This window comes from Giraffa tippelskirchi, chromosome 2, assembly GCF_054371585.1.
Source record: "Giraffa tippelskirchi isolate mGirTip1 chromosome 2, T2T-mGirTip1v1.2.pri, whole genome shotgun sequence".
Lineage (NCBI taxonomy): Eukaryota > Metazoa > Chordata > Mammalia > Artiodactyla > Giraffidae > Giraffa > Giraffa tippelskirchi.
Window position 1 is genome coordinate 227,271,955 of NC_137276.1, and position 25,460 is coordinate 227,297,414.

Here is a 25,460-nt window from a genome sequence, read left to right on the forward strand (position 1 = left end):
TCATACCCCAAATAGAGATAATCTGGCAGCCCCTGCCCCCATAAGGGTCCCATGCCAATAAAGAGTGGCCATCTCCCTGCACGTTGTTGCCAAGGTGGGTGCTCAGAGCTGCAGCTGTAAACACGTGGGCACCGTCTAGGAAAGGTCTGTGCTGAGCCCTGTCTCTGCTGGGGCGAGCCTTCCAGAACAGTGAACCCTGGACCCACTCACCGCCTAAGGCTACTGTCTTCTGTTCACTGATGTAGATCCTGGAAAACACTCCCGAAAACCACCCGGACCACAGCCACCTGAAGCATGCCCTGGAGAAGGCAGAGGAGCTGTGCTCCCAGGTGAACGAAGGGGTGCGGGAGAAGGAGAACTCGGACCGACTGGAGTGGATCCAGGCCCATGTGCAGTGTGAAGGCCTGTCGGAGGTAATGCCTTAGGTGGGACCTGGGCCGACTCTACTGAGTCTCGGCAGCCGGCGGGAAGGAAGACGAGAAATACCATGAATCATCCTCTTCTGTGACCTCCAGTTTACTAATCTCACTCCAGCTGCATCTAATCCATTGTTTAATCCATCTACTGAGTTTTTAATTTCAATTATTTTCTTTATTTTTTTCTCAAATTTTCTTTTACCTTTCCAGCAGTTCTAGTTATTTCTCTAACCTACTGGTTTTTCTTGTCTTGTTCCTTTCGCAAATGGCCATTTTTAGACTTGTATGAGAGCTGCATTGTGGTTACAAATTCTCAGTAATCACAACCAACCTTGTGGTTGGTTGGTTACACCAAGTTCAAAAACAAGCACATTTTCTTGCTGTTCCCATCTGTACTGAGTTTACTCATCATTCTTGCTCTGTGATCTAGCTTTCTGGGATCTCCTGTTATGTCCTTCACCTCATGCGGACACTAGTTATATCTCCTGTCTCCTTCACCCCCCAATAGCCTTTAAAATGGAAGCTCAGGGTCACCAGATTTAAGAAAGACTCTCAAAGCTAAACCCAGCTTTGGTGCTTGTTTATCTTCCAGGGTTCACATTTTCATGCCATTTTCTGATTCTGCAAATTGTTTTTGCTTTTATTTTTATTTTTACCAGCTTACTTGTGTTTAAAAGTACAGTTCTATATTTTTTTATTCCACTTGAACATTTTTCATTGGTTGAGTGAGAGTCTTTAGTCCACAATACTGCCAGAAATAGTCTCTTGTAGTATTTGATTCTCTTCTTTACCCTAATCTTTCCTTTAGTCTCACTTACTCTGCTATTCTCTCTCTTTGTCTCTGTACACACACACACACACACACACACACACACATTCATGTACTTACACAATTCACTAGGATTTACCAAAATGCCCAGGCAGACCGTCTCCCTCACCCACACTTCCTGTGACTCTTTTCTTCTTACAAGCATCAAGGATGTTCCCTGCCTGAGGAAGTTACCCAACTGTTGCCTCCCTGCCCTGCCTCCTGTCCCCTTTCAGCGTAGGTGTGGGATAAGCAAAGTTATGGAAGTAGCCATATGGCAACCAAGGTGATGGATGTGGTTTCCTAGTTTGGAACTGTGTTGATATGCAATCCAGGGGTAGTCACTGGTTGGTTGGCTCATTCATTCATTTATTCAATAAGCATTTACTGAGCACCTGGCCCATGTGCCTTGCTCAGTACTAAACACTGAGGACATGAAAATCAATGAGATGTGACCTACCCCCTCTCAAGAAGTCTACAGTCCCGGATCACTTAGAGGTCCAATATTTACAATGCAATATGAGAAATGATGAGGCAGATTCAGGTGCCAAGTGCTGTTGGACACTTGATGAGGAGGCAGGAACAGTCATGGGGGATTCAGGGGCAGGTTGGAGAAGGTGACACTTGGCTAGGTGTTCAAGGATGAAGATCTCGCCCCAGGAAAGAATCCAGGGGAGGGCATTTCAGTGGAGGCCTCAGCCTGAGTGGGGCGTGGGTGAGGAATGTAAGGTCACAGGTGATAGGCTTTAAGGCAAGTTGAAGGCAGGGCAAAGTAGGACTGTGTATCATTCTAAGGAGCACAAAGTTGATCCTGAAGATGATGGACTTGAACTGCTCCTGGATCTGCTGAGCTGAAGGGCCACTGTGCACTTTTTCTTTTTTAAAAAATGTTGTCTTATCTTTTTCTTTTTCTCTCTCTGTTTTTTTTTCGGCTGCACCATGCGGAATGTAGGATCTTAGTTCCCCAACCAGGGAGCCAACTCCACCCCAGCAGTGAAAGTGCAAAGCCCTAACCACTGGACTGCTGGGGAATTCCCCGTGCTGTGTACTTTTAAAGGGGCCCTTCCCTGAGTCTCATGGCTGCAGTCACAGGACTCAGTGAGGCCTGAGTCTTCATTATAAGACATTAAGAACAGGGACTTCCCTGGAAGGCCAGTGGTTAGGACTCCATGCTTCCACTGCAGGGGACACTGGTTTAGGAGGACTAAGATTCCTACACGCCTTGAGGCACAGCCAACGCCCCCCACAAAACCTTAAGAATAAAATAAACTCTTGTCATCTGCTTTCTGTGGTGTATATACCCTCTTTGAAATAGACTGTTGTGCTTCTTAAGCGACCAGTCCTTCCTGACTATTGTACAGCAGCTTTCTGTATGGTCTGTTTTGTCTGTATGGTCAAGGGTCATGGTCATAGGAACGAGACACATTGGTTTCCATTTCCTGGCCCAGATCTAAGCATACACCAGTGATTAAGTTTCACATAAATGCTGTCTTTGACATTCTTGTCTTAAGATCAAGAACTATAAAGACGGTTTCCAATTCACATATGTTCAGTGTCAGCCTGAATAACTGGAGGCTCTGACCTTTGAGTAAGAATAAACCACACCACCTCTGCATCATCCAAGTGACTCACTGGATTCATTGCCCCAAGTGGCTTGAACTCCCTCTTGGCAAATAAAAAGGACTAGATTGACCCCCAGGCTCTTGTTCAGAGGAACGCTCTTGGAAGGCTCCCTTTGGGGTGTCATCTTCAGTTGTTGGGGCTCCCTCAGAACCTTGGTGGGAGGTTGTTGGCACTCAGTCCTCCTTGTGCCTGAGAGTGGACTGGAGTGGCCACTCTCCTTTGAGGCCTGTAGGTCTCTGGTCATAGAGGCGCTGCTGATTCTTTCTTCCACACTAGAGGCAGACAGGTAGCCAGCAACATCTCCTGGGGGACGTGTGTTGCGAACTCTGTCACTTCTTCATTAATACTCTCTTCAGAAGATGTGTAGGGTTCATAGCTGTGGAGAGCCTCAGCCTTGAAGGTTGCTGGATGGAGTGTACCCTTGGGGCCCAAGTGTGAGCAGGTGGAAACCCTGAAGGTCTGACTCCTGCCTCGATCATATTGCTTCTGAGGCACAGCTGTGGCCTTCCCCTCCCTCAGTCTCTCCTCTGCTATCCAAAAGAGGGGCCTTAGTGAGGTCATATCCTCTACAGTCTCCCTCTGCCCCTTTAGAACCTGCTCACAGGAAATGATAGAACCCAGCGGGTATGATAGAACATGAGATGACAGAGCCAAGGGGGGATGATAGAGCATGAGATGATAGAACTGTGTGTGTGTGTGTGTGTGTGTGTGTGTGTGTGTGAAAGAATGAGATGATAGAGCCCAGAGCGATTATAGAGCATGAGATGAAAAGCCCGGGGGAGTGATAGAACATGAGATGATAGAGCCAAGAGGGGACGATAGAGCATGATATGATAGAGCCCAGAGGGACTGTAGAGCATGAGGTGAAAAGCCCAGGGGGGTGTGATAGAGCATGAGATGATAGAACCGTGTGTGCGTGTGTGCGTGTGTGTGTGTGTATGAAAGAACGAGATGATAGAGCCCAGAGGGATGATAAAGCATGAGATGATAGAGCCTAGGGGAGGGGGGAATGATAGAACATGAGATGATAGAGCCGGGGGGGATGTTAGAGCATGAGATAATAGAACCAGGTGAGTGTGTGTGTGTGTGTGTGAGAGAGAGAGAGAGAGAGAGAGAAGATGAGATGATAGAGCCCAGAGGGATGATAGAGCATAAGATGATAGAGCCCAGGGTGGGTGACAGAGCAAAAGATGATAGAGCCGGGGGGGTAGAATGTGAGATGATAGAGCCTAGCAGGGTGACAGACCAAGAGATGATAGAGGCCAGAGGGATGATAGAGCATAAGGTGATAGAGCCCAGGTGGGTGACAGACCAAGAGATGATAGAGCCCGGGGGCTGATAGAGTGTGAGATCATAGAGCCCAGGGGTGAACAATAGAGCTGCATTTCAGCACTTAGAGCTGGCTCCAAGGTTTGGGAAGTGGCAGGAAGAGAGCTGTCCCCTTCACCTCTTCAGGAGCAGTGAGCTGGGTGAGATCTAATGTGTACCAGTACAGTTTCCGTTCTGCTTGGCTCTGAGGCATCCGTCAGCACCCCCGTGTTTGGCAGTGCACCCACGCGGTAGGGGTCTGGACTCACGCTGCACCCTGGAAAGTGCCATTTGTCCTGTGGAATTGTGCAGAGAGAGGGGCCGCTGTTTCCAGAAGCAGGCACGACTTTCGGAGCCTGTGTGGGGCCGTCGCTGGGGCTGGTTCATGCCACCTCCGGCGGACCAGCCTGCACACAGCATGTACCCTTCAAGGAGGGAGAGGACAGAGAGTTTTCTTCCTGCTGGCCTGTTTCCCCGATAAATAAAAGGGAGAAAAGTCACCCTGAGACTCTAGACCTCAAGGAAGCGCATTAGGAATCACACCCAGGGTTCATCCTGACACATGCAATCTCCCGAACCACACCTTTTTCTTGGCTCCCAAAGCCCCTGCCTGAGGTCTTCAAAGCTGTCCTTGGTTTGAGCCTAAGATACGGGCCTCAGATTCTGATAGAGCCCACACTTGCAGATGCAGAAAAACAAACAAACAAAAAAACAACCACAACAAGAAAACGACCTCACTCCATCGTGTCTTCTTTGGGTTTTGTTTCCCTTCTTCAGCAACTTGTGTTCAATTCCGTGACCAACTGCTTGGGGCCGCGCAAGTTTCTGCACAGCGGGAAGCTCTACAAGGCCAAGAGCAACAAGGAGCTCTATGGCTTCCTTTTCAACGACTTCCTGCTGCTGACCCAGATCATCAAACCCCTGGGCTCCTCTGGCACCGACAAAGTCTTCAGCCCCAAATCAAACCTGCAGTATAAAATGTACAAAACAGTAAGTCCGACTCTAGCTGCAACATCAGGGTTGATGTTGAGGGGAGGAGAATGTGAGTCAACGTTTGAGCAGGGTTTGGGGTCTGTGGCACAGAGGAGGTGAGCCAGGATTTAGGGGGACCACAAGCACGGGTCCAGCAGTATCAGCAAAGGTGTGTGCGTGATCAGTTGCTCAGTTGTGTCCAACTCAGATCTAATGAACTGTAGCCTGCCAGGCTCCTCTGTCTATGGGATTTCCCAGAAAAGAATACTGGAGTGGGTTGCCACTTCCTTCTCCAGAGGATCTTCCCGACCCAGGGATGGAACCCATGTCTCCTGCTTGGCAGGTGGATTCTTTACCACTGAGCCACTGTGGAAACCCATCAGAAAAATAACAATACTCAATTCAGTTGACAAACATCTATTAGCTGCCAAGTGGCTGCTGTGGGTCCTCTTGGATGTGACTAAGGTATGTCCTGTCTTGATGGGGTTCACAGTCCAGTGTACCGATGAGGCAGGCGTGGGAAAGCTCGAGCTAGGACTCCAGTGTCCACTTCCCAAACATTCCCAGATCCCCCTCCAAACTTCTCAAGATGGCTTGGAACATCTGTGTCCCTCATCTTTTCCAACAAAAGCCAATATAAATAGTCCATGTGTAGACAGTTTTCGTGAGCTGTTTATTTGGTCTGCTTCTATGTGTATGGCTGTGTTTGTGTGTTTTCATGTCATAGGCTATTGTTTTTCTAAATTTGTCTCTGTGGGGGTGTTTTCACAAAGAATTTTCTCTGAAGCAGCAGTTAGCCTTCTTTTGGGAAAAAGAGCAATGTACTTACATAGATTGTCACTAGCAGCTTTGTATGAACAACTTGGAGGGAATTTCTTGGAGGTAGAGTTGATGGGGGCTTCCGTTGTGGCTGAGATGGTAAAGAATCCACCTGCAATGCAGGAGACCTGGATTCCATTCCTGGTTTAGGAAGATCCCTTGGCGAAAGGAATAGCTACCCACTCCAGTATTCTTGCCTGGAGAATCCCATGGACGGAGCCTGGCAGGCTATGGGGATGACAGAGGATGAGATGGTTGGATGGCATCACCAACTCAATGGACATGAGTGTGAGCAAGCTCTGGTAGTTGGTGATGGACAGGAGGCCTGGTGTGCTGCAGTCCATGGGGTCACAAAGAGTCGGACGCAAATGAACAACTAACACTTTGTAAATACATAATACATCTAGAGTTGATGGAGACTGTTTGCTGACTAGGATATACTATGGAAAAAACAAACCCATAAGTTCTTGTTCTGGAGGACTTTAGAAATACCTGCAATACCATCCGGCCTACTGATCACTCTAGTACTTCTCCAACTCATTGGAAAACTTATCTTTGCATAAAACCCTGTATGCCGATGTTTATAGCAGAGCACTCCTTACGTGTGGGCTGCTGCCCATAGTGACTTCCTTCTAAAAACTTCAGTATGAAAAGTGGGGAAGTAGAAACCTGGGAAATAATACCTTAGCCAGATGATGAGGGACAAAAAGTACCTGCAAAGTGGAGGGGGGTGGAATCCATATTTATAATTTTCATTTATCTGAAAATTGATATTAACACTTATTCAGTTCAGCTCAGTCACTCAGTCCTGTCCGACTCTTTGTGACCCCATGGACTGCAGCACACCAGGCCTCCCTGTCCTTCACCAACTCCCGGAGCTTGCTCAAATTCATGTCCACTGAGTTGGTGATGCCATCCAACCATCTCATCCTCTGTCATCCCCTTCTCCCCCTGCCCTCAATCTTTCCCAGCATCAAGATCTTTTCCAATGAGTCCCTTATTATTCCAAACAAACTCGTTGTTTCAGTGTGGCTTACTGAAACCACCCCCCTCCAGACACAAACATGCCCCCCCCCCCACCTTCAGTTTAGTTTACTGGATCACGTGCACCTAAGCGCACACACGTCGTCATAGTTCACTGGAACGCACAGGCCCCCAGTCTGGTCTTGTAATGCCCGTGCATTATTTTTCAGCCTATTTTCCTAAATGAGGTTCTAGTAAAGTTGCCCACTGACCCTTCTGGGGATGAACCCATCTTCCACATTTCCCACATCGACCGAGTCTACACCCTCCGAGCAGAAAGCATAAACGAAAGGTAAGACCCGCCTCCTCCCTGGCCCTGGGCCCCTGGGTTCCACCAGGTGTAGGACAGATGCGGGACAGTTAATTAATCAGCGGGTGCCAACATCCCCTCACTTGCAATGCCATCCCCTCTGGCTGGAGGTGGGGGTGGGGCATGCAGTGAAGTGGTCTTAGTTCATTTTTCCAGCATCTTTCAAAAGTTGACTTTTCAAAAGGAAATACATTGAAATGAATCTGGCATGAGAATTTTTTTGAACAGCAATTTTCAGTATTCTTTGAGATAATGGAGGCTCTCCCATTTCCCAAGGTTTCCCAGGGGGCAGAAACCAATAGGAAAACGATTTGGGGGTTAAAGGATCTCCCAACCCTGACCCCCTTGATGTCTGGCTCCCTTGGACAGACATCCTGGATCCTAGAAGCTGTGGGCATTTTTGCCTTAATCAGGGCTCTGCCCTGGAGCCGAATGAAACACATTATTTTTCTGAAGGGTGAACTTGACACAAGACCAACAACATTCCAAGAGCATTTGTGCCAAGCAAGAAATTGGCTAAAGTTATCATGCATATGGTTCTCAGAGAAATGGAAAAGGAAAAAATCATGCCAAGATGCTTTCCCAGTGTATGTTTGCTTCTTCAGAGAAAGTGGTTGCTTATCTGGGAAATTGTTTCTTTCTTTGGATGGTTTAGTGAGAGAGATCCTTCTAGCCTTCTCGGATTAGGCAAATTTGTGATGTTTTTCAGTAAGGAAAGAAGAGGAGCTGTTGTGAGCAAGACAACAACAGCGTCTATCATTATAGATTTCCTTCCATGGGGACACAAGCACAAGTTTGGAGCAAATCAATAAAAAAGTCACTCGTGCCTTTGTTATGACTGGTAGAAATAATCCTTAGGGCCATGTGACATAAGACCAGATTTTCTACGCTGAGCCTTTGTTGTAAAAATCAAACGAATGAAGCAGAGTCCTGGAAACTGAATTGGTACCGACCTGACGCCTGAGTTTTGTCTGGCAGCGTTCTGTCTGTTTCTTTCCAAGGACTGCCTGGGTGCAGAAAATCAAAGCAGCTTCTGAACTCTACATAGAGACGGAGAAGAAGAAGCGGGAAAAGGCCTACCTGGGTAATGTATCGCTGGAGAGCGGGGCCCTGAGAATCCCGCAAAGTTGCGGGGCAGAGAGCCATCCGGTTGGGCCCAGAACCCTTAGAGCTGGAAGGTGGACCTGGGGGTAGAGCAGAGCCTGAGGGTGGAGGCAAGCGGAAAAGGGAGGGCAGGGTATGGGGTGAGGGGTGGAGGGCAGATTCCAGGATGCAGGAAGCAAGAGTTCAAGGGAGGAAGAGGAGACTTGTTCTCAAAGAGGGGCATAAAATAAATCAGGAGGCAAACTGGAAATACAGCGAACGCTACACAGGAGCAATTTTGTGTTGTTTTTCCTGCCATCACAGTCCGCTCCCAAAGGGCCACAGGCATCGGAAGGTTGATGGTGAACGTGGTTGAAGGCATTGAGCTGAAACCTTGTCGGTCACATGGTAAGGGCCCTAGAAGCCCCCTCCAGCACGTATGAGTGGTGGAAGCCTTTTCTGCATCCCTCCCACTTGGCTTTACTTTATTTTCTAAAATCAATTTTTACTGGAGGGTAGTTGCTTTAGGGGCTTCCCAGGTGGCTCAGTGGTAAAGAATCCACCAGCTAATGCAGGAGACACAGGAAATTTGGGCTCAATCCCTGGGTCGGGAAGATCCCCTGGAGAAGGAAATGGTAACCCAATATTCTTGCCTGGGAAATCCCATGGACAGAGGAGCCTGGAGGGCCACAGTCCATGGGGTTGCAAAGAGTTGGACGTGACTGAGTGACTGAGCACACACACACGACTGCTTTACAATGTTATGCTAGTTTCTACTGTACAGCAAAGTGAATTAGTTATATGAATTCCTTTATCCCCTCTTCTTTGGATTTCCTTCCCATTTAGGGTACCACAGAGCGCTGAGTCCACCTGGCTTTAAAACAAATTGGCCCCTAATCCTAAATTTCATTCCAGACTGGGTTATTCCCATCCACCGTTTTGCTTTCCAGAGAGATCTGAGTGGCTGCCTTTCACAACACTGTCAGCCCCTCTGTTATCTGTGGATTCCACACCTGCAGATTCAACTAACTGCAGAACGAAAATATCTGAAAACATTTTTGAAATTTCAAAACAGCAAAACTTGAATTTGCCACACACCAGCAACTATTTACATAGTAGTTTCCCTGTATTTCCATTTTTCAAATATTTTCACTCTGCAGTTAGTTGAATCTGCAGGTGTGGAATCTATACATACAGAAGGGTTGACAGTGTTGTGAAAGGCAGCCACTCAGATCTCTCTGGAAAGCAAAACGGTGGATGGGAGCAACCTGGTCTGGAAGGAAATTTAGGATTATAGACCAATTTATTTTAAAGCCAGGTGGACTCAATGCTCTGTGGTAAGCTAAGTGGGAAGGAAATCCAAAGAAGAGGGGATATATGTATACATATAACTGATTCACTTTGCTGAACAGTAGAAACTAACATAACATTGTAAAGCAATTATCTGTGTGTGTGCTGCTGCCTCTGCCAAGTCGCTTCAGTCGTGTCCGACTCTGTGCGACCCCATAGGCGGCAGCCCACCAGGCTCCTCCATCCCTGGGATTCTCCAGGCAAGAAGACTGGGGTGGGTTGCCATTTCCTTCTCTAATGCATGCGTGCAGGCTAAGTCGCTTCAGTCGTGTCTGACTCTGTGCGACCCTATGGACAGCAGCCCACCAGGCTCCCCCGTCCCTGGGATTCTCCAGGCAAGAAGACTGGGGTGGGTTGCCATTTCCTTCTCTAATGCATGCGTGCAGGCTAAGTCGCTTCAGTTGTGTCTGACTCTGTGCGGCCCTATGGACAGCAGCCCACCAGGCTCCCCCGTCCCTGGGATTCTCCAGGCAAGAAGACTGGGGTGGGTTGCCATTTCCTTCTCCAATGTGTGTGCTCAGTCGCTCAATCATGTCAATTCTTTGCAACCCCACGGACTGTAGCCCTCCAGGCTCCACTGTCCATGGGCTTCCCAGGTGGTGCTAGTGGTAAAGAACCTGCCTGCCGGTGCAGGAGACAGAAGAGACATGGGTTCACTCCCTGGGTCAGGAAGATGTCCTGGAGATGAAGCATGGCAGTCCATTCCAGTATTCTTCCCTGGAGAATCCCATGGACAGAGGAACCTGGTGGGCTATCGTCCACAGGGTTGTACAGGGTCGGACACGACTGAGCGACTTAGCCCAGCCCTACACTGTATTAGGTATTATATATAACCTGGAGATGATTTGAAGTAGATGAAGGATGTGGGCAGGTTTATGCCAGGCCATTTTATATAAGGGACTTGATCATCTGAGGGTTTGTGTATCTGTGGGGTGGGGATCCAGTCCCTGTAGATGCTGAGGGGTGATTGTAGATTTGTCACAATCTAAGCTAAAGTGAGGAGACAGGAAAGATTTAGTTTTGAAGCCCACTCATGTAATAAAGTGTGATCAGTATTTAAGTATTAATATTATAGTTTAAGTAGGATGCTGGACTATGTGAGTTTTCCTCTGGCTTCTCTATCTTATGCTGCGTATTAAGCATGGCATTGGAGGGTGGTCGGACTGAGGGCTGTAGAGGGGAGGGTTACCCCGGGGCTGTGACCCGGCCACAGGCGCCCAGGAGAGCCAGGCGGATGGCGGGGGTCGAGCAGGCTCTGTTCCCTCCAGGAAAGAGTAACCCATACTGCGAGGTGACCATGGGCTCCCAGTGCCACATCACCAAGACGATCCAGGACACGCTGAATCCCAAGTGGAATTCCAACTGCCAGTTCTTCATCAGAGACCTGGAGCAGGAGGTGCTGTGTATTACCGTGTTTGAGAGGGACCAGTTCTCGCCAGATGGTGAGTAGACGGCAGCCCTGGGCACCCTGCCCCTTTCCCTGCCCCGTGGCTTTCACAGGTAGGCGTTTTCTACCTGGGGAAAACCTTGGTGTGCAGAATTTCCTGGGCTTCCTGCCAGAGAGATGAGATTGGCCTCCCCTGGGAAGAGGGCTTTACTGATGCCGGAGCATCTCAGAGGAGGTGGACAAAGCGTGCTTGGTCTAGAATGGTCCAGCTGCTCTAGGACAAAGATCACGGTCCTGTGCATCTCTAAAGCAGATAACTGCAGAGAGGGCTGCACCCCCAAAGCCTCAGCCTAATTCTTTAGTCCTTGGCTAAAAGCTTTGGTGAAAATGGATAAAACTAGCCAGTTGAGCAAGAAGAGAATTAGTCCACAAACAATGTGACAGAATTAATCAATGCCCTTTGGGCGACATTTCAGCTTAATCAGAGGAATGAAATTATGTGGGGTGCATCATTCCTTCAATCAATTTCCTGTTGAAGCTGGAAAAAAAATGAGTCTGGCCAACGATTCCAAGACACTTGTCTCTATCTTCCTCAATCCAATAAAAATAAGAGAGTAAGTTTACAGATTATGTCCTCAACTTGATGATAGTCAAGGGAGGGTAACTGATGGCTAGGAGTGAGGGTCCAATGCAGACATGATCTGTGCAAGGCTTAAACTGTCCCACATGGCTTTTGTCTTTTATAGTACTTTCATATGAATTATTTCATTGTGAGTTAGTTACTATTAATCATGGCCCAGAGATGGTCACATAGCTGGCTAAATGTTAGAGCATGACAAGAACAATCAACCAGGAAAAGTTTCACACAAAGATGGGCACAATAAAGGACAGAAATGTTATGGACCTAACAGAAGCAGAAGAGATTAAGATGAGGTGGCAAGAACACACAGAAGAACTGTTCAAAAAATATCTTCACAACCCAGATAATCATGATGGTGTGATCACTCACCTAGAGCCAGACATCCTGGAATATGAAGTCAAGTGGGCCTTAGGAAGCATCACTACAAATAAAGCTAGTGGAGGTGATGGAATTCCAGTTGAGCTATTTCAAATCCTAAAAAGATGATGTTGTGAAAGTGCTGCACTCAATATGCCAGCAAATTTAGAAAACTCAGCAGTGGCCACAGGACTGGAAATGTCAGTTTTCATTCCAATCCCAAAGAAAGGCAATGCCAAAGAATGTTCAAACTACCACACAATTGCCCTCATCTCACATGCTAGTATAGTAATGCTCAAAATGCTCTAAGCCAGGCTTCAATAGTACATGAACTGTGAACTTCCAGATGTTCAAGCTGGATTTAGAAAAGGCAGAAGAACCTGAGATTAAATTGCCAACGTCCGGTGGATCATTGAAAAAGCAAGAGTTCCAGAAAAGCATCTACTTCTGCTTTATTGACTATGCCAAAGCCTTTGTGTGGATCACAACAAACTGTGGAAAATTCTTCAAGAGATGGAAATACCAGACCACCTGACCTACCTCCTGAAAAATCTGTTTGCAGTTCAGGAAGCAACAGTTGGAACTGGATATGGAACAACAGACTGGTTCCAAACAGGAAAAGGAGTACCTCAAGGCTGTATACTGTCACCCTGCTTATTTAACTTATATGCAGAGGACATCATGCAAAATGCCGGGCTGGATGAAGCACAAGCTGGAATCAGGATTGCCAGGAGAAATATCAATAACCTCAGATATGCAGATGACACCACCCTTGTGGCAGAAAGTGAAGAAGAACTAAGAGCCTCTTGATGAAAGTGAAAGAGGAGAGTGAAAAAGTTGGCTTGAAGCTCAACATTCAGAAAACTAAGATCACGGCATTCGGTCCCATCACTTCATGGCAAGTAGATGGGGAAACAATGTAAACAGTGAGAGACTTTATTTTCTTGGGTCCAAAATCACTGCAGATGGTGACTACAGCCATGAAATTAAAAGACGCTTACTCCTTGGAAGAAAAGCTATGGCCAACCTATACAGCATATTAAAAAGCAGAGACATTACTTTGCCGACAAAGGTCTGTCTAGTCAAGGCTATGAGTTTTCCAGTAGTCATGTATGCATGTGAGAGTTGGACTATAAAGAAAGCTGAGTGCAGAAGAATTGATGCTTTTGAACTGTGGTGGTTGGAGGAGACTCTTGAGAATCCCTTGGACTGCAAGGAGATCCAACTGGTCAATACTAAAGGAAATCAGTCCTGAATATTCATTGGAAGGACTAATGATGAAGCTGAAACTCCAATACTTTGGCCACCTGATGTGAAGAGTTGACTCATTTGAAAAGACCCTGATACTGGGAAAGATTCAAGATGGGAGGAGAAGGGGACAACAGAGGATGAGATGGTTGGATGGCATCACCAACTCAATGGACATGAGCTTGAGTAAACTCCGGGAGTTGGTGATGGACAAGGAGGCCTGGTTGTGCTGCAGTCCATGGGGTCACAAAGAGTCGGACATGACTGAGCAACTGAACTGAACTGACTGAGAACAATGTGACTGAAGTCTGGACTCTTAACCACGGTGCTTCACTGGCAATTATTATTCTGATAAATAAAGACTTGAGGTTGGATTTTTTATTAAAATAGTGAAATATCATGACACAGTGGCAGCGCCACTGGAGTTTCTGTTTCAAATCCTAGTGTTGCTCTTATTTCAGAGATTATTCCTGAAATGCACCAGGGGCAACATGCACTGGTATCGTCCACCAGAAAAAATTCCCAGGTTTTAAAGCTTGAAGAAAAGCTATTTCCTGCACAAGAGTGCCTGGATCATCGTATACTGCCAATTGTTGAATTGCTGCATGAGAAAATGAAGGAATTAATGGTCTGGAAGCCCATTTGGTACCATCATTTTAATGCATAGCATTAAAAAAATTTCAAACATTCTCATGCCCATTACTGACTCTCTCTCTGTCTATATATATATATAATTTTTTTTTGGTCCTGCCATGCGGCATGCAGGATCTTAGTTCCCAGACAAAAGATCAGCCTGTGCCTTCTGTAGTGGAAGCTCTGCATCCTAACCACAGGACAGCCTGGGAAGTCCCTGACAATCAGTATTTGACAAAAAGTGGTGTTGAAGGACTTTGCTGGAGGTCCAGTGGTTAAGACTCTGGACTTCAAATGCAGGGGGTGTGAAATAAATGACCCAATCAAAAAATGGGCCAAACAACTAAACAGACATTTCTCCAAAGAAGACATACAGATGGCTAACAAACGTATGAAAAGATGCTCAACACCACTCATTATCAGAGAAATGCAAATCAAAACCACAATGAGGTACCATTTCACACCAGTCAGAATGGCTGCTATCCAAAAATCTACAAACAATGAATGCTGGAGAGGGTGTGGAGAAAAGGGAACCCCCTTACACTGTTGGTGGGAATGCAAACTAGTACAGCCACTATGGAGAACAGTGTGGAGATTCCTTTAAAAACTGGGAATAGAACGGCCATATGACACAGCAATCCCACTGCTGGGCATACACGGAAACCAGAATTGAAAGAGACATGTGTACCCCAGTGTTCATTGCAGCACTGTTTATAATAGCCAGGACATGGAAGCAACCTAGATGTCCATCAGCAGACAAATGGATAAAAAAGCTGTGGTACATATACACAATGGAATATTACTCAGCCATTAAAAAGAATGTATTTGAATCAGTTCTAATGAGGTGGATGAAACTGGAGCCCATTATACAGAGTGAAGTAAGCCAGAAAGAAAAACACCAATACAGTATACTAATGTATATATATGGAATTTAGAAAGATGGTAATGGTAACCCTGTATGCAAGACAGCAAAAGAGACAGAGATGCATAGAACAGTCTTTTGGACACTGTGGACTGTGGGAGAAGGTGAGGGTGGGCCGATCTGAGAGAATAGCATTGAAACATGTATATTATCATATGTGAAACAGAACGCCTGTCCAGGTTCAATGCATGAGACAAGTGCTCAGGGGTGGTGCAATGGGATGACCCAGAGAGATGGGATGCGGAGGGAGGTGGGAGGGGGGTTCAGGATGGGGGACATATGTACACCCATGGCTGATTCATGTCAGTGTATGGCAAAAACCACTGCAATATTGTAAAGTAATTAGCCTTCAATTAAAATAAACAAATTAAAAAAAAATGCAGGGGGTGTGGATTTGGTCCCTGGTCGAGGAACAAAGATCCCACATGCTGCATGGTGTAGCCAAAAAAAAAAAAAAGATAGTGGTATTGAGATTGTCCTGGGAGCGTGGCTGGAAGCCTGCAGCTCCTGAGCTGTCACCTCCTCCCCACCAAATAAGTAAGTGAAGAGAGAGGAAAAAAGAAACAGCTGACTTTCTTCTGGGAGGTTTCTTTAAATTTCATATATATTGCAAATTGCGCAGTGGATACGATACCCGGTTTTGCCTTGCCTCCCAGCAAGCTCCCAGCCCTTTAGGGGCCCCCTGGGTGCAAGGAAAAAAATCTATATTTTGAGCTTCTTCTAGATTCTTCTTCATCCCCAGCACAGTACCTTTTTGTTTTCACTCCATTTAAAAATGATACTGTCACTGTAGTCCCTGGATTCCCAGAAACTAACTCCCTTTTGAAGAAAGAGAGGGTAACACCTCGATGGGACACTCCCAATATGCCAGGTGCCTGCACTGAAGAGAAGGAATCCTCTCTGAGGAGGGTCTATGTGTCTCTCCTTTCAGATTTTTTGGGTCGGACGGAGATCCGCGTGGCCGACATCAAGAAGGACCAGGGCTCCAAGGGTCCAGTTACGAAGTGTCTCCTGCTGCACGAAGTTCCCACGGGAGAGATCGTGGTCCGCTTGGACCTGCAGTTGTTTGATGAGCCATAGGGAGCCCACCCAGGGCGTGCTTGGCAGAACTCCAGCCCGAGGCAGCAGATGCTGTCTGTCTGGAAATAGCATGGCTTTTCGAGGAGCAGCGTTTGGTGTTCAGCCACAGGGCAACAGGACGGAGAAGACAGGCCCCTCCAAGCTTCTGGGAATACTTCCGACAATCCTTCCCCCTAAATCATTTCCCATTTTAGGAAACAGGACTGTGTTTTCCTTTGTCCTCACTGCGGGGCTCATCGTGGCTTCTAGGGTCTTTGAAGTCCCATCACCCCCAGCTACGTTTGGTGGGGTGTCTGGCCCATCCCTGGGCCTGAGGCTTGAGTCTGGTTACTGTAAAATAGGTTCATAAATGCGGTGTCTGTATTTTTGGAGAACTCATGAGGCCCTCCTGTTTCTTACCTCCACCAACCTCCAAGCAGGCCCTCCAGGATGCCTAGCCCTTGGTGTGTTTAGAAATGATCACACTGATCATGTCATTGCTTCAGAATCTCATTTCCCCACTGGGACCTCATTGGAAGTGCTGCCCTGGGTCTGATCACTCGGGGAGATGGTCTTCCGATCAGATCCTGGTCTAATCCATGGAAGATTCCAGCAGGCGTGTTGTTAGGGTTTTTCCAGTTTCCTCCAGGTCTTTTTACTGGTAGCTGTCAATGAAAACCATCACTGGCTACTATCAGGTGGCCTGATTCTGGTTTCCAGCACCCTTGGAAGATGGTTAAGAGAGATTGTCTGCCTAGTTATACTCTGCAGGACTAGATCACTTTAGGTCACCTGAAAGGCTACTTGACAATGTTATTGGGTCCCCATCTCCAGCCTTGTTGGAAATTCCCTTTCCGCTTGGAAGCCCTATGTTTCACGACTAGAGTGGTTGCTGGTGACCAGCACAGAGCCCCTTCCTGCCTGCTTGTCATGGGCAGTTTCAGCACATGTGTTTGGTACCTTCCTCCCAAAGGTGTCCCCAAGGTGTGCAGAGGAAACGTGACAATCCGTGGAGAAAATCTATTACTGTGGTGGGGGAGGGACGCTAGGAGCAGGCAAGCCCCTCGGTTCCGGGGAAGAAGACCTGAGACTCCTTCCCAAACCCCGCCGTACACAGCCAGCCTCTCAGTAATGGAAGAACCCATGGTGTGTTGCCAGAATCAGGAGCGTACGACCATGTGCCGAGTTCGGTTTGAGTTCTTTTTTATTTTTTAAATTTTTAGTGGAGTATAGTTGGTTTACACTGCGGTGTCAGTTTCTGCTGTACAGCAAAGTGAATCGTCGATGCATGTTCATATGTCCCCTCTTCTCTGGATTTCCTTCCCATGTAGGTCACCACAGAGCACTGAGTGGAGTTCCTGGTGGTATACACTAGGTTCTCATTAGTCATCCACTTTATCCATGGTAGTGTATATACGTCAATCCCAGTCTCCCAATCCATCCCCCCGCCTCCTTCTCCCTGGGTATCCACCCATCTGTTCTCTGTGTCTTTATCACATAAGATCATCTATACCATTTTTCTAGATTCCACGTATATATATATATGCTAATATGTGATATTTGTTTTTCTCTTTCTGACTTACTTCACTCTGTCTGACAGTCTCTAGGTCCATCCACATCTCTGCAAATGGCCGCAGCTTCGTTCCTTTTTGTGGCTGAGTAATACTAGTTTGAGTTCTTTGAGTTTTTCTCCTTAAATGCCAGGAGATAGGCTGGTTGACTAGGTAAGAACTTGATTTGCTCATGACAAGCGTGGATCGTACTTTGTTTGCATGTTAATGCTCCCATAGCCCCAGTTTGTCTTTTTTTCGTGAAATGTCCATTGTCTGTTCTCTCAGGCCTGGAATCTAGCTTTCCTGGGTGAGATAGGGTTCTCTTTGATTGTAGGTCCTTAGAATTTAATTAGGATTGTAGAAATGCATTCTAAAGGTAGCATTGGCACTTCCCTGGTGGTTCCAGTGGTTAAGTCTGCTTCCATTGCTGGGGGTGCAGGTTCCAGCCCTGGCTGGGAAACTAAGATCCTGCATGCCACGTGGTATGGCCAAAAAAGAGGGGGAAAAAAAAAGACAGTGAACTACCCACTTCGCTGGGAACCGAATATGTCATGTCATCCTTTCCCATACGAGCCCTGTCATCAGTCAAGCAATTTTTAAAATGTGTGTGTCAGAAGGGGCAACAAAGTTTACATTTCATACTTTTAGGATACACTTTATTATTTATTTATTAAAGATAGTGTAGACTTTTGTATCAAGAACAACAGACATAAATATTTTTTGGAACTAACAGATCTACCCTTTAGTTAGTAACTCTCAGCTGAAGACCTGGGAGACCAAGTTCAACTTCAGGATGCGTTCATTTACCGCCTCCCAGAAGCAAGCACGGTTCAGATACTTTAAGTGTATATGTATGTTTCCATGCTGCTGGGAAACTGTTTTAAATGAAATCTATGAATAGACCTACCAATCACGCTTTCCTATTTCTATTCCCAATACAGTTTGTTCAGTGTGTTTATGAAGGACATGTGACTATGGTAGAAAAAGAAGGGTCACCTGTGTACACGGAGTCATACTGGGTCACCATTCCAGTCCCTTTCTTTCTCCCTTTTCTTCATTGGCTTTCTTTGCGTGTGAATGTTGGGCATCACTGTTCATGTAGGGTGGATGTGATGTGCTCAGTGACAAACATCTTGCCTTTAGGTCCACCAGCTCACCCACCCATGCAGAGTCCCATTATCGGAATTAATGTCGCATGAAGAAGCAATATGTGAGTCTTTTCTCCCAGGTGACTGTACTGAGGACCCTTGCGATGCTCCTCCAGGGTAGCGATTCTAGATGAGTGCCCTTGTACTCACCAGGGTGATCTGTAAGGTGACTGATCCTCCTCACAGATGAGATCCAGCTGTGACTCAGGAACGTGGATGACGCATGGAGTCTCCAATTCTTTGAGACTAGTCCTTCGCATCTACCTTTTGGGCGGCCTGGACCGCATTTCATAGAGATGAAACGTCCCTTGCCAATAACCTTCTGTGTCCTAGCCCTCTGCTTTCCACACACAGGGTTTCCCCCGGCCACTGCCTTCTGGCATCGACTCCAGCCCTCCAGACACCCTTGCAAGTTTCCTCCTTCTCTTAGCTGCCCTGACCTCGTCTGAGCCCAGCAAGGGAACTGCTCATGGAGCCGTGCCCTGAGGACAGGAGCCCTTGGGGCTGGGGCTCCTTTGTCAACCAGCTCTCCCGAAGGGACAACCCACATCCCAGTCCCTCTGGGACAGGGTCTTTCTGGCAGGCAGGTGGGCAGCATGTCTCCTGGAACCAGAGCAGCTGTGACCTGCCCCCCACCCCCCAGAGCCTGAGGATGTGGTTCATTCAGATCCAGGGCTGGCCTGACACACACACCCACACACACACACAGATCTTTCTAGGCTGGGGTCTCCAGACGTGCTTGAGAGACTGGGGCCAGGCATCCTACATGTCCCTGACCTCTGATGGCAGAGGAGAGAGCTATGCTTCCAAGGAATGTTCATGTTTAAAGGGGAATTATTTCTGCTCTTTGTGTTTGGAACAATTTAAGCATGACCTAAGTCTAGGAAAGTAACTGATTTCAGCTGGTTAGTACTATTGAACTTAACTGGAAAAATCTCTACCCAGAAACGAGTAAATTACCATTTGCGTTGTCTTGATGACCTGGTACCCCAAACTCCTGTCTCTCCAGTAGACTGGGGCAAGCATAAAGCCGCTGACTACAGTGGAGCGGGGGCGTTCTAGAATCCAGTGGGGCTGGAGAACAAAGCAAAGGGAGTGAGTGAAATGCTTCTGGTTTTATCCGGAAGGAGACCTGGGAGTCTAGTTTAGAGTTTTGCCAATACTGTGAAAGTGAAAGTCACTCAATCGTGTCCGACTCTGTGACCTCATGGACTGTAGCCCGCCAGGCTCCTCTGGCCATGGAATTCTCCAGGCAGGAATACTAGAGTGGGTTGCCATTTCTTTCTCCAGGGGATCATCCCAACCCAGGGATCAAACCTGGGTCTCCTGCATTGCAGGAAGATTCTTTACCACTAGCACCACCTGCCTGTACCTTGATGAGCAGAAAAAGACTTCTCTCTCTACTCCAAATGGTTTTTTCCCCAGCTGGCTGGGCTTTTTTGGTTCATAGAAAGAATGTTTGTTCTGTGCATGGAACAGTGTGAAGAATTTCCATTGGAAACAGCAAGTAGATTTTCATTCTGTGTCAGTTCATCGTATTTTCCCTTCTCTTTGGGGCTGGAGACGAGCTTTACCACGGACACTAGCATGTAGAAACGGACGCCTGCGCGCTTTCGAGGTGGCAGGGTCGTTTCAGACGTGAGGTTAGTGTGAGCTTAGCGAGGGGTCTGCCTGCTCCAGGTGCACTAGCTTTGCAAGTTCAGAGCCTCCTGCGCAGGAAAGTGAGGCAGTGACAACGGACGAGTCTGGATATTCTTGATGGGCTTTTAGGATTAGGACTTTAACTCTTACCCAGCAGAAGCATGATTGGTGAACTGGGGACACAGTGAAGCCCGCAGTGAAGAGTGGTCTGAGTCACCCTAAGGGGTATTTGGTTATATGAAAACTGTCTTCTCTTTGCACCCAGGGGCTTCTCCTGGCTGCAGGGAATGGCTCAGGTCAGCTGCCAAGACTCAGCTGGCAGTGCCTGGAGCCATGTTTTATGGGGGCCTTTCAGTATTGTGTCAATATGGTTGGGATGTTTATTGCACTTGGAAAGCAGCCATTTCTTTGAGCTAGAGGAGAGGAACATTCTAGAAGTTTCACTTCCTCACCCTGCATTGTGTCAGATCCAGAAATATCTTTGTAGGTCTCCAGGCTCAACTAAGGTGCATAATCTGCTACCTTTGGGAGCCAAAATCTATTCCTAATAAGCCTGGAAAATTCATTCCACATGAAAGATAGAAAACCTCTAACAGCACTCTGTCTTGGGAGTGTTAAAACTCAGATGCCAACAGCTGGCAAGTCTTATCCCTGGGTTGTGACCTCTTGGTAACACCGTCAGTAATGTTAATAGTACATTGTTCATTCAGGGAGTCCCCTTTCCTGGGTCCAACCAACATCCAAGGGGCTGGGAGGTGGTGAGGAGGGGGCCTGCTTTGTGGCTTTCACAGCCTCATTATAGATCTAATTTTAAGTCATTTGAATAACACCCAGTGCTTGTAAAAACTCACCTCCACCTCCAAAATTTATCTCAGTGAGATGCCGTTTCAATTAGTTCATGCACTGAAAGGAACCCTCTTTAATCTGGCCTTGGGGAACCAGATAACGCCCACATAATAATTTTTTTCAACACTATGTGTGGTTGTCAGATTTCAGGGTAAATTTGCCCCTAGTATATGTCAGGGTGTTTTGTGAGTCGTTTTTTTAAAAAGGATTTCGTTTTACTTTCTATACCAGCCTATATTGTTCAAATCATCGGAAATGTGTGACTATTTTTAGGATTCAAAGCCCACCAAATAAACCTGTTCAGAAGTGGGCATATGTGGTCAGCCTTGAAAAAAATCGAGCTCTTCTTTCTCTGATATTTACTGAGAACTTACCCAGTAACCAGGGTTTCTTTTTATGCAGTGGAAAGAATGCATATTTTTCTTCTAGGAACTCTGGTTTTGTACTTTTTTCACTAAAAAAGAACATTCCTGTGCGGCTATTTCTAAAGCTATATTCCTTTGCATTTTCCCCTCTCATACTCAAAGCCTTGATTTCCTCCTGTTTCTCCGTCTAAACAGATTGGGGGCCTGGGGCAGAGAGGGTGATGCAGGAACCAGAGGTAGGGGGATGGAGGCTTTGCTGAAGTCTGGATGAGGAGCCAGCCCCTGCCGTTTTACCTACTGTCACCGCTAGGGAGCGCACCCCCCGCGTTGGAAACTAGCCAGTCCCACTGGCGGCTCTCAGGGCGCTGGCTCCACCTACTGCAGCTTCCCGGGCATTGCTCACGTGCACATCAGAAACAGCTTGCTAGGTCTGGGTCAGATAGTGGGGGAGGCAACTTAGCGGTGAGCCTGGAACCCGAACTCAGCACTCCTGGGGTACCTGGTGACACCTTGCCTTTCTCTGCTGCTGGGGCTGGGGTTATAACGGGTCCTCAGCCTTCTTGCTTTTTCTGCATCTGCTTTGGTGAAGGTCCCTTTGAGATTCACCCCTGCAGGGGCCTCAGGTGTTAAGTTGGAGGTGTTCCCCCTACTGCTGGGCCAACCAGGGTGGGTCCATGAGGAGGAGGCACCCTGTCCCCAAGAAGGGTTGGAGAAGTCAGGTCCCCTCTGCTTGGACTGGATCGCAGAGTTTCTAGGTGGAGACTATGACATCCGGGATTTCAGATGTAAAGGAACTGATGGGGGCAATGCAGATCATTGCATGGTGTGTGTGTGCACGTGTGTGTGTGTTTGAGTGTGCACCAGGGGAAACGAGTGGATATGTCAACAGGTTGGTCTGACTCTTCCTGCAGTCAAGGTCAGGATCTGCTGCATAATTTGTGGGCTGAGTGCAAAATGAAACGCTGAGGCCCCTTGTTCAGAATTGTGAAGAATTTCAAGGTGATGACAGCAGAGAATGAAACCAGGAGAGGGCCCTCCTAAGCACAGGGTCCCCTGTGACTGTAGAGGTCAGACGCCCACGAAGCTGGTCCTGGTCACACTGTCTTTTCAGTTGGTTTCTGAATCAGGTGGGGCTTCACCTTCTGCTTCTTACTTTGCAAAGTCTCCCTGGCAGGTTGTGGAGAACTGGGCTGGTAACACTTTTCAAATTGTCTGCTTATAAAAGCACAAATGATCTGGATCAGTCAGAGGGTGTAGGACTCAAGCCGCAAGTTGACAGATGAACCTGGTCTCTGGTCTCCCAGTCCAGGGCGGGCCAAGGGTGCTGAGAGGCCTCCAAGTCTTTACCATTTAACCTACTGATTGGAAATAAAACCCGTCCTTTTAGTCGTTAGTCATCCACCAGGGGCTTTTCTCCTCTTTGCTGGTAGGTCAGACAGGCTCCTCTGGCCTCTGCCTTCCAAGTGACCATCTGAGTGATGGCAACAAGAAGCAGGGAGCTGGCAGGGGTGGGTGGTGCCCGGTGCCCCTTCCACGGGGCTGGACGCTGTTCCTCCATCTCCTTTTCCTGGAGAGAGTGAAGCCAGCTGCCTGTCTGCCCGGACTGGATGCTTGGTACACAGGTGTCTGGAAGCACCTGCTTCTGAGACGCAGCAACTTCCCAGCTGGGTGCTCCAACATAGGATCCTACCTATGAGTGGGGTGATGGGAGGAGAGACCCCACTGTGCGTGTAGCCTCGGGTTCTAGAAGACCACATGCCAGGCAGGCAGCTGACACGGGAGTCTCCCCTCCTGCTGTATGCTTGTTGTTACTTTCTTTCACTAGCATTTTCTAGTACTCAGCAGGAAGCTCCAAAACCTTTGCTTGACCTTTGCGAATCAGTTTCACATCTACCTACACAGAGCAATAATCCCGTCTATGTTTCCCGATTCTGTCTGGAATTATAAAGTTTGCTAAGTAAAAATACTGACAGAAAGTTGAATAGAGATATCAAATTCATCTTGCATGGGTTTGATTGTGTCATTTTGAATGAAATAACAAATTATAGCTTTGTTTCTACTTGTATTGCAATCCTCCGGGCTACTGAAAGTTCAGAAAGTGTTTTCTAGAGGCATTTAATTAATATTGTGTCAGTGTTAGTTTTCACGAGTGAATGTTTTGTTGTACATTTTACAAATCAACATCCTTAAAATGTTGTCTGGTAAATATTCACTATCAGACAGTAGATATTCTAGCAAGATCTTTGGTAATGATATTTATTTTAACACATGCATTTAAAACATACATTGCCAATAGCCCGAGTGTCTTTAAACTGTAAAACCAACTTCAGATCTTCTTTGCTGAAGCCCAAGCAGGCTGAGATCTGTACTCTTTGGGCCCTTTCTTCTACCCTTTCATAGTCCTACCTAGATAGAGAAGTTGGTGATCTCATAATTCATGTCCTGTTGCCTTAGCTACATCAGCGTATACCTTCACATCTATAGATGGTCAGCATATGTGTAAATACATGTATACAGATGAGAGTCTGCAACAGAATGTCCTGTGTATGATAAGCAGTCCTCAGCTCCTGGTTTTCTGCATTTTATATAGTTTCCAGCTAAGAAAAATGCAGAATTCCACTACATAAAGTGAAAAGGTTATGCTCTTTCAATGGTTGTCCAGAAATCTCTGCTGTAAGTTTATGGGAATGTCTATGACTCAATGTACATATGGTGTGTAAGAGGTTATGCTGTTAAGTGTTGCATAAACTAATGCAGATTCTGTAGTTATAAATAATTAACTTGTTATTGTAAAATGTGATTTGTCATTGAGAGATTATTTTTCTGTATGTATATGAAAGTATTTTAGGAATCTAATTTAAGTGCATAAAACTATAGAACAAAGGTTAAAAAACATATTCCAAGAGTAGAGAGTGCTTAATCAGATTACTTGGGTTCAACCCAACTAAATTTCATATATTAAAAAGAAAACCCGAGTTGCATATGTTAGAAATTCAAAGAAGTCATTTTGGAGAGGCATAGAAAATGTGAAGCTGAATGCAATGGGTGGTGTTATAAGATGATGGGTGTCCTCTAGCCATGACCTTGGGTGAGACCCGTGTTTCATTAAACAGGTAACATGTTCGGGAAGGTGCTTGTGTCAGGAGGGATGGGAGGCTTCAGAGTCTGGTTCCCATCAGATCTGTGTGATGTGCTCTGGAAGCTTCCATGGGTTCCAGAGGCTGGGCCAGGAATCTTGGGTGGACCCAACCATCCTTCTAGAAAGTTCTGAACATCCTAACTTCCAGGTCACCCTTTGCAGTTCTCTTTCTGAATAGATTCAATGCCTCCCTTTGGTGTTTGCATTTTAATTTCCTGGAGGCGTCCTCACTATCTCCACTGTGGGGTGAAGGATGAAGTTTGGGGCTTTCTGGGTTAAGAACAGGCACTGAAGAGCAGTCTTCTAGTTGCTTGTGTCCATGATGGAGACCTCAAGGCAAGAGGCCTTCCTCTTTTTCCCTGTCCCAGAAAAGGGTCAGAGGTTCAGGCTGCTTCTTGGGCACAGACTTCTTATCCTTTGCCACCAGAAATGTCCCCACAGGCCACCTAGGCATGGATACAATGCAAAATCCTATGAAACTCAAGATGCAAGCCCCCAGGAGGTGCATTTAGAGGTCCTTCCAGGAGGAGGCAGTCCTGTGAGATCCGCCTCCCTCATCAGGCTGGGAATGATGGAGCAGTGAAAACGGCCAAGTTCCTGGTGAGCCCCTGGTGTTGCATACAGATCGCTGTTTGTGGAACATTGAGGGCCCTGGCTCGAAAGGGCGTAAGGGGAATGTGTGCCTTAGGTTTTCAACATTTCTTTCAACGAGCTGTATGCTTCCCAATGCTGTCAACCAACAGTCCAAGTCCTTTTTTGATACACCTGAAATTGGCAAATGCTGGCATTCAAGTGACCTCCTGGAATTCA

At 46.9% G+C, this 25,460-nt stretch overlaps 1 protein-coding gene across 3 annotated transcripts in view; it reads left to right on the forward strand.

The window, feature by feature from the left end:
- The window catches only part of ITSN1 (intersectin 1), a 237,227-nt gene extending 220,870 nt beyond the window's left edge, over positions 1–16,357 (forward strand). For all 3 annotated transcript variants that reach the window (XM_081572901.1, XM_081572900.1, XM_081572902.1), the window contains 7 exons: positions 246–413; positions 4,933–5,145; positions 7,140–7,261; positions 8,281–8,363; positions 8,687–8,770; positions 10,981–11,154; positions 15,831–16,357. In XM_081572901.1, coding sequence (XP_081429027.1) covers positions 246–413; positions 4,933–5,145; positions 7,140–7,261; positions 8,281–8,363; positions 8,687–8,770; positions 10,981–11,154; positions 15,831–15,979 — 993 coding nt within the window. In that variant the 3' untranslated portion in view covers positions 15,980–16,357. The remainder of the gene's footprint in view (positions 1–245; positions 414–4,932; positions 5,146–7,139; positions 7,262–8,280; positions 8,364–8,686; positions 8,771–10,980; positions 11,155–15,830) is intronic.
- The last annotated feature ends 9,103 nt before the right edge of the window (positions 16,358–25,460 follow it).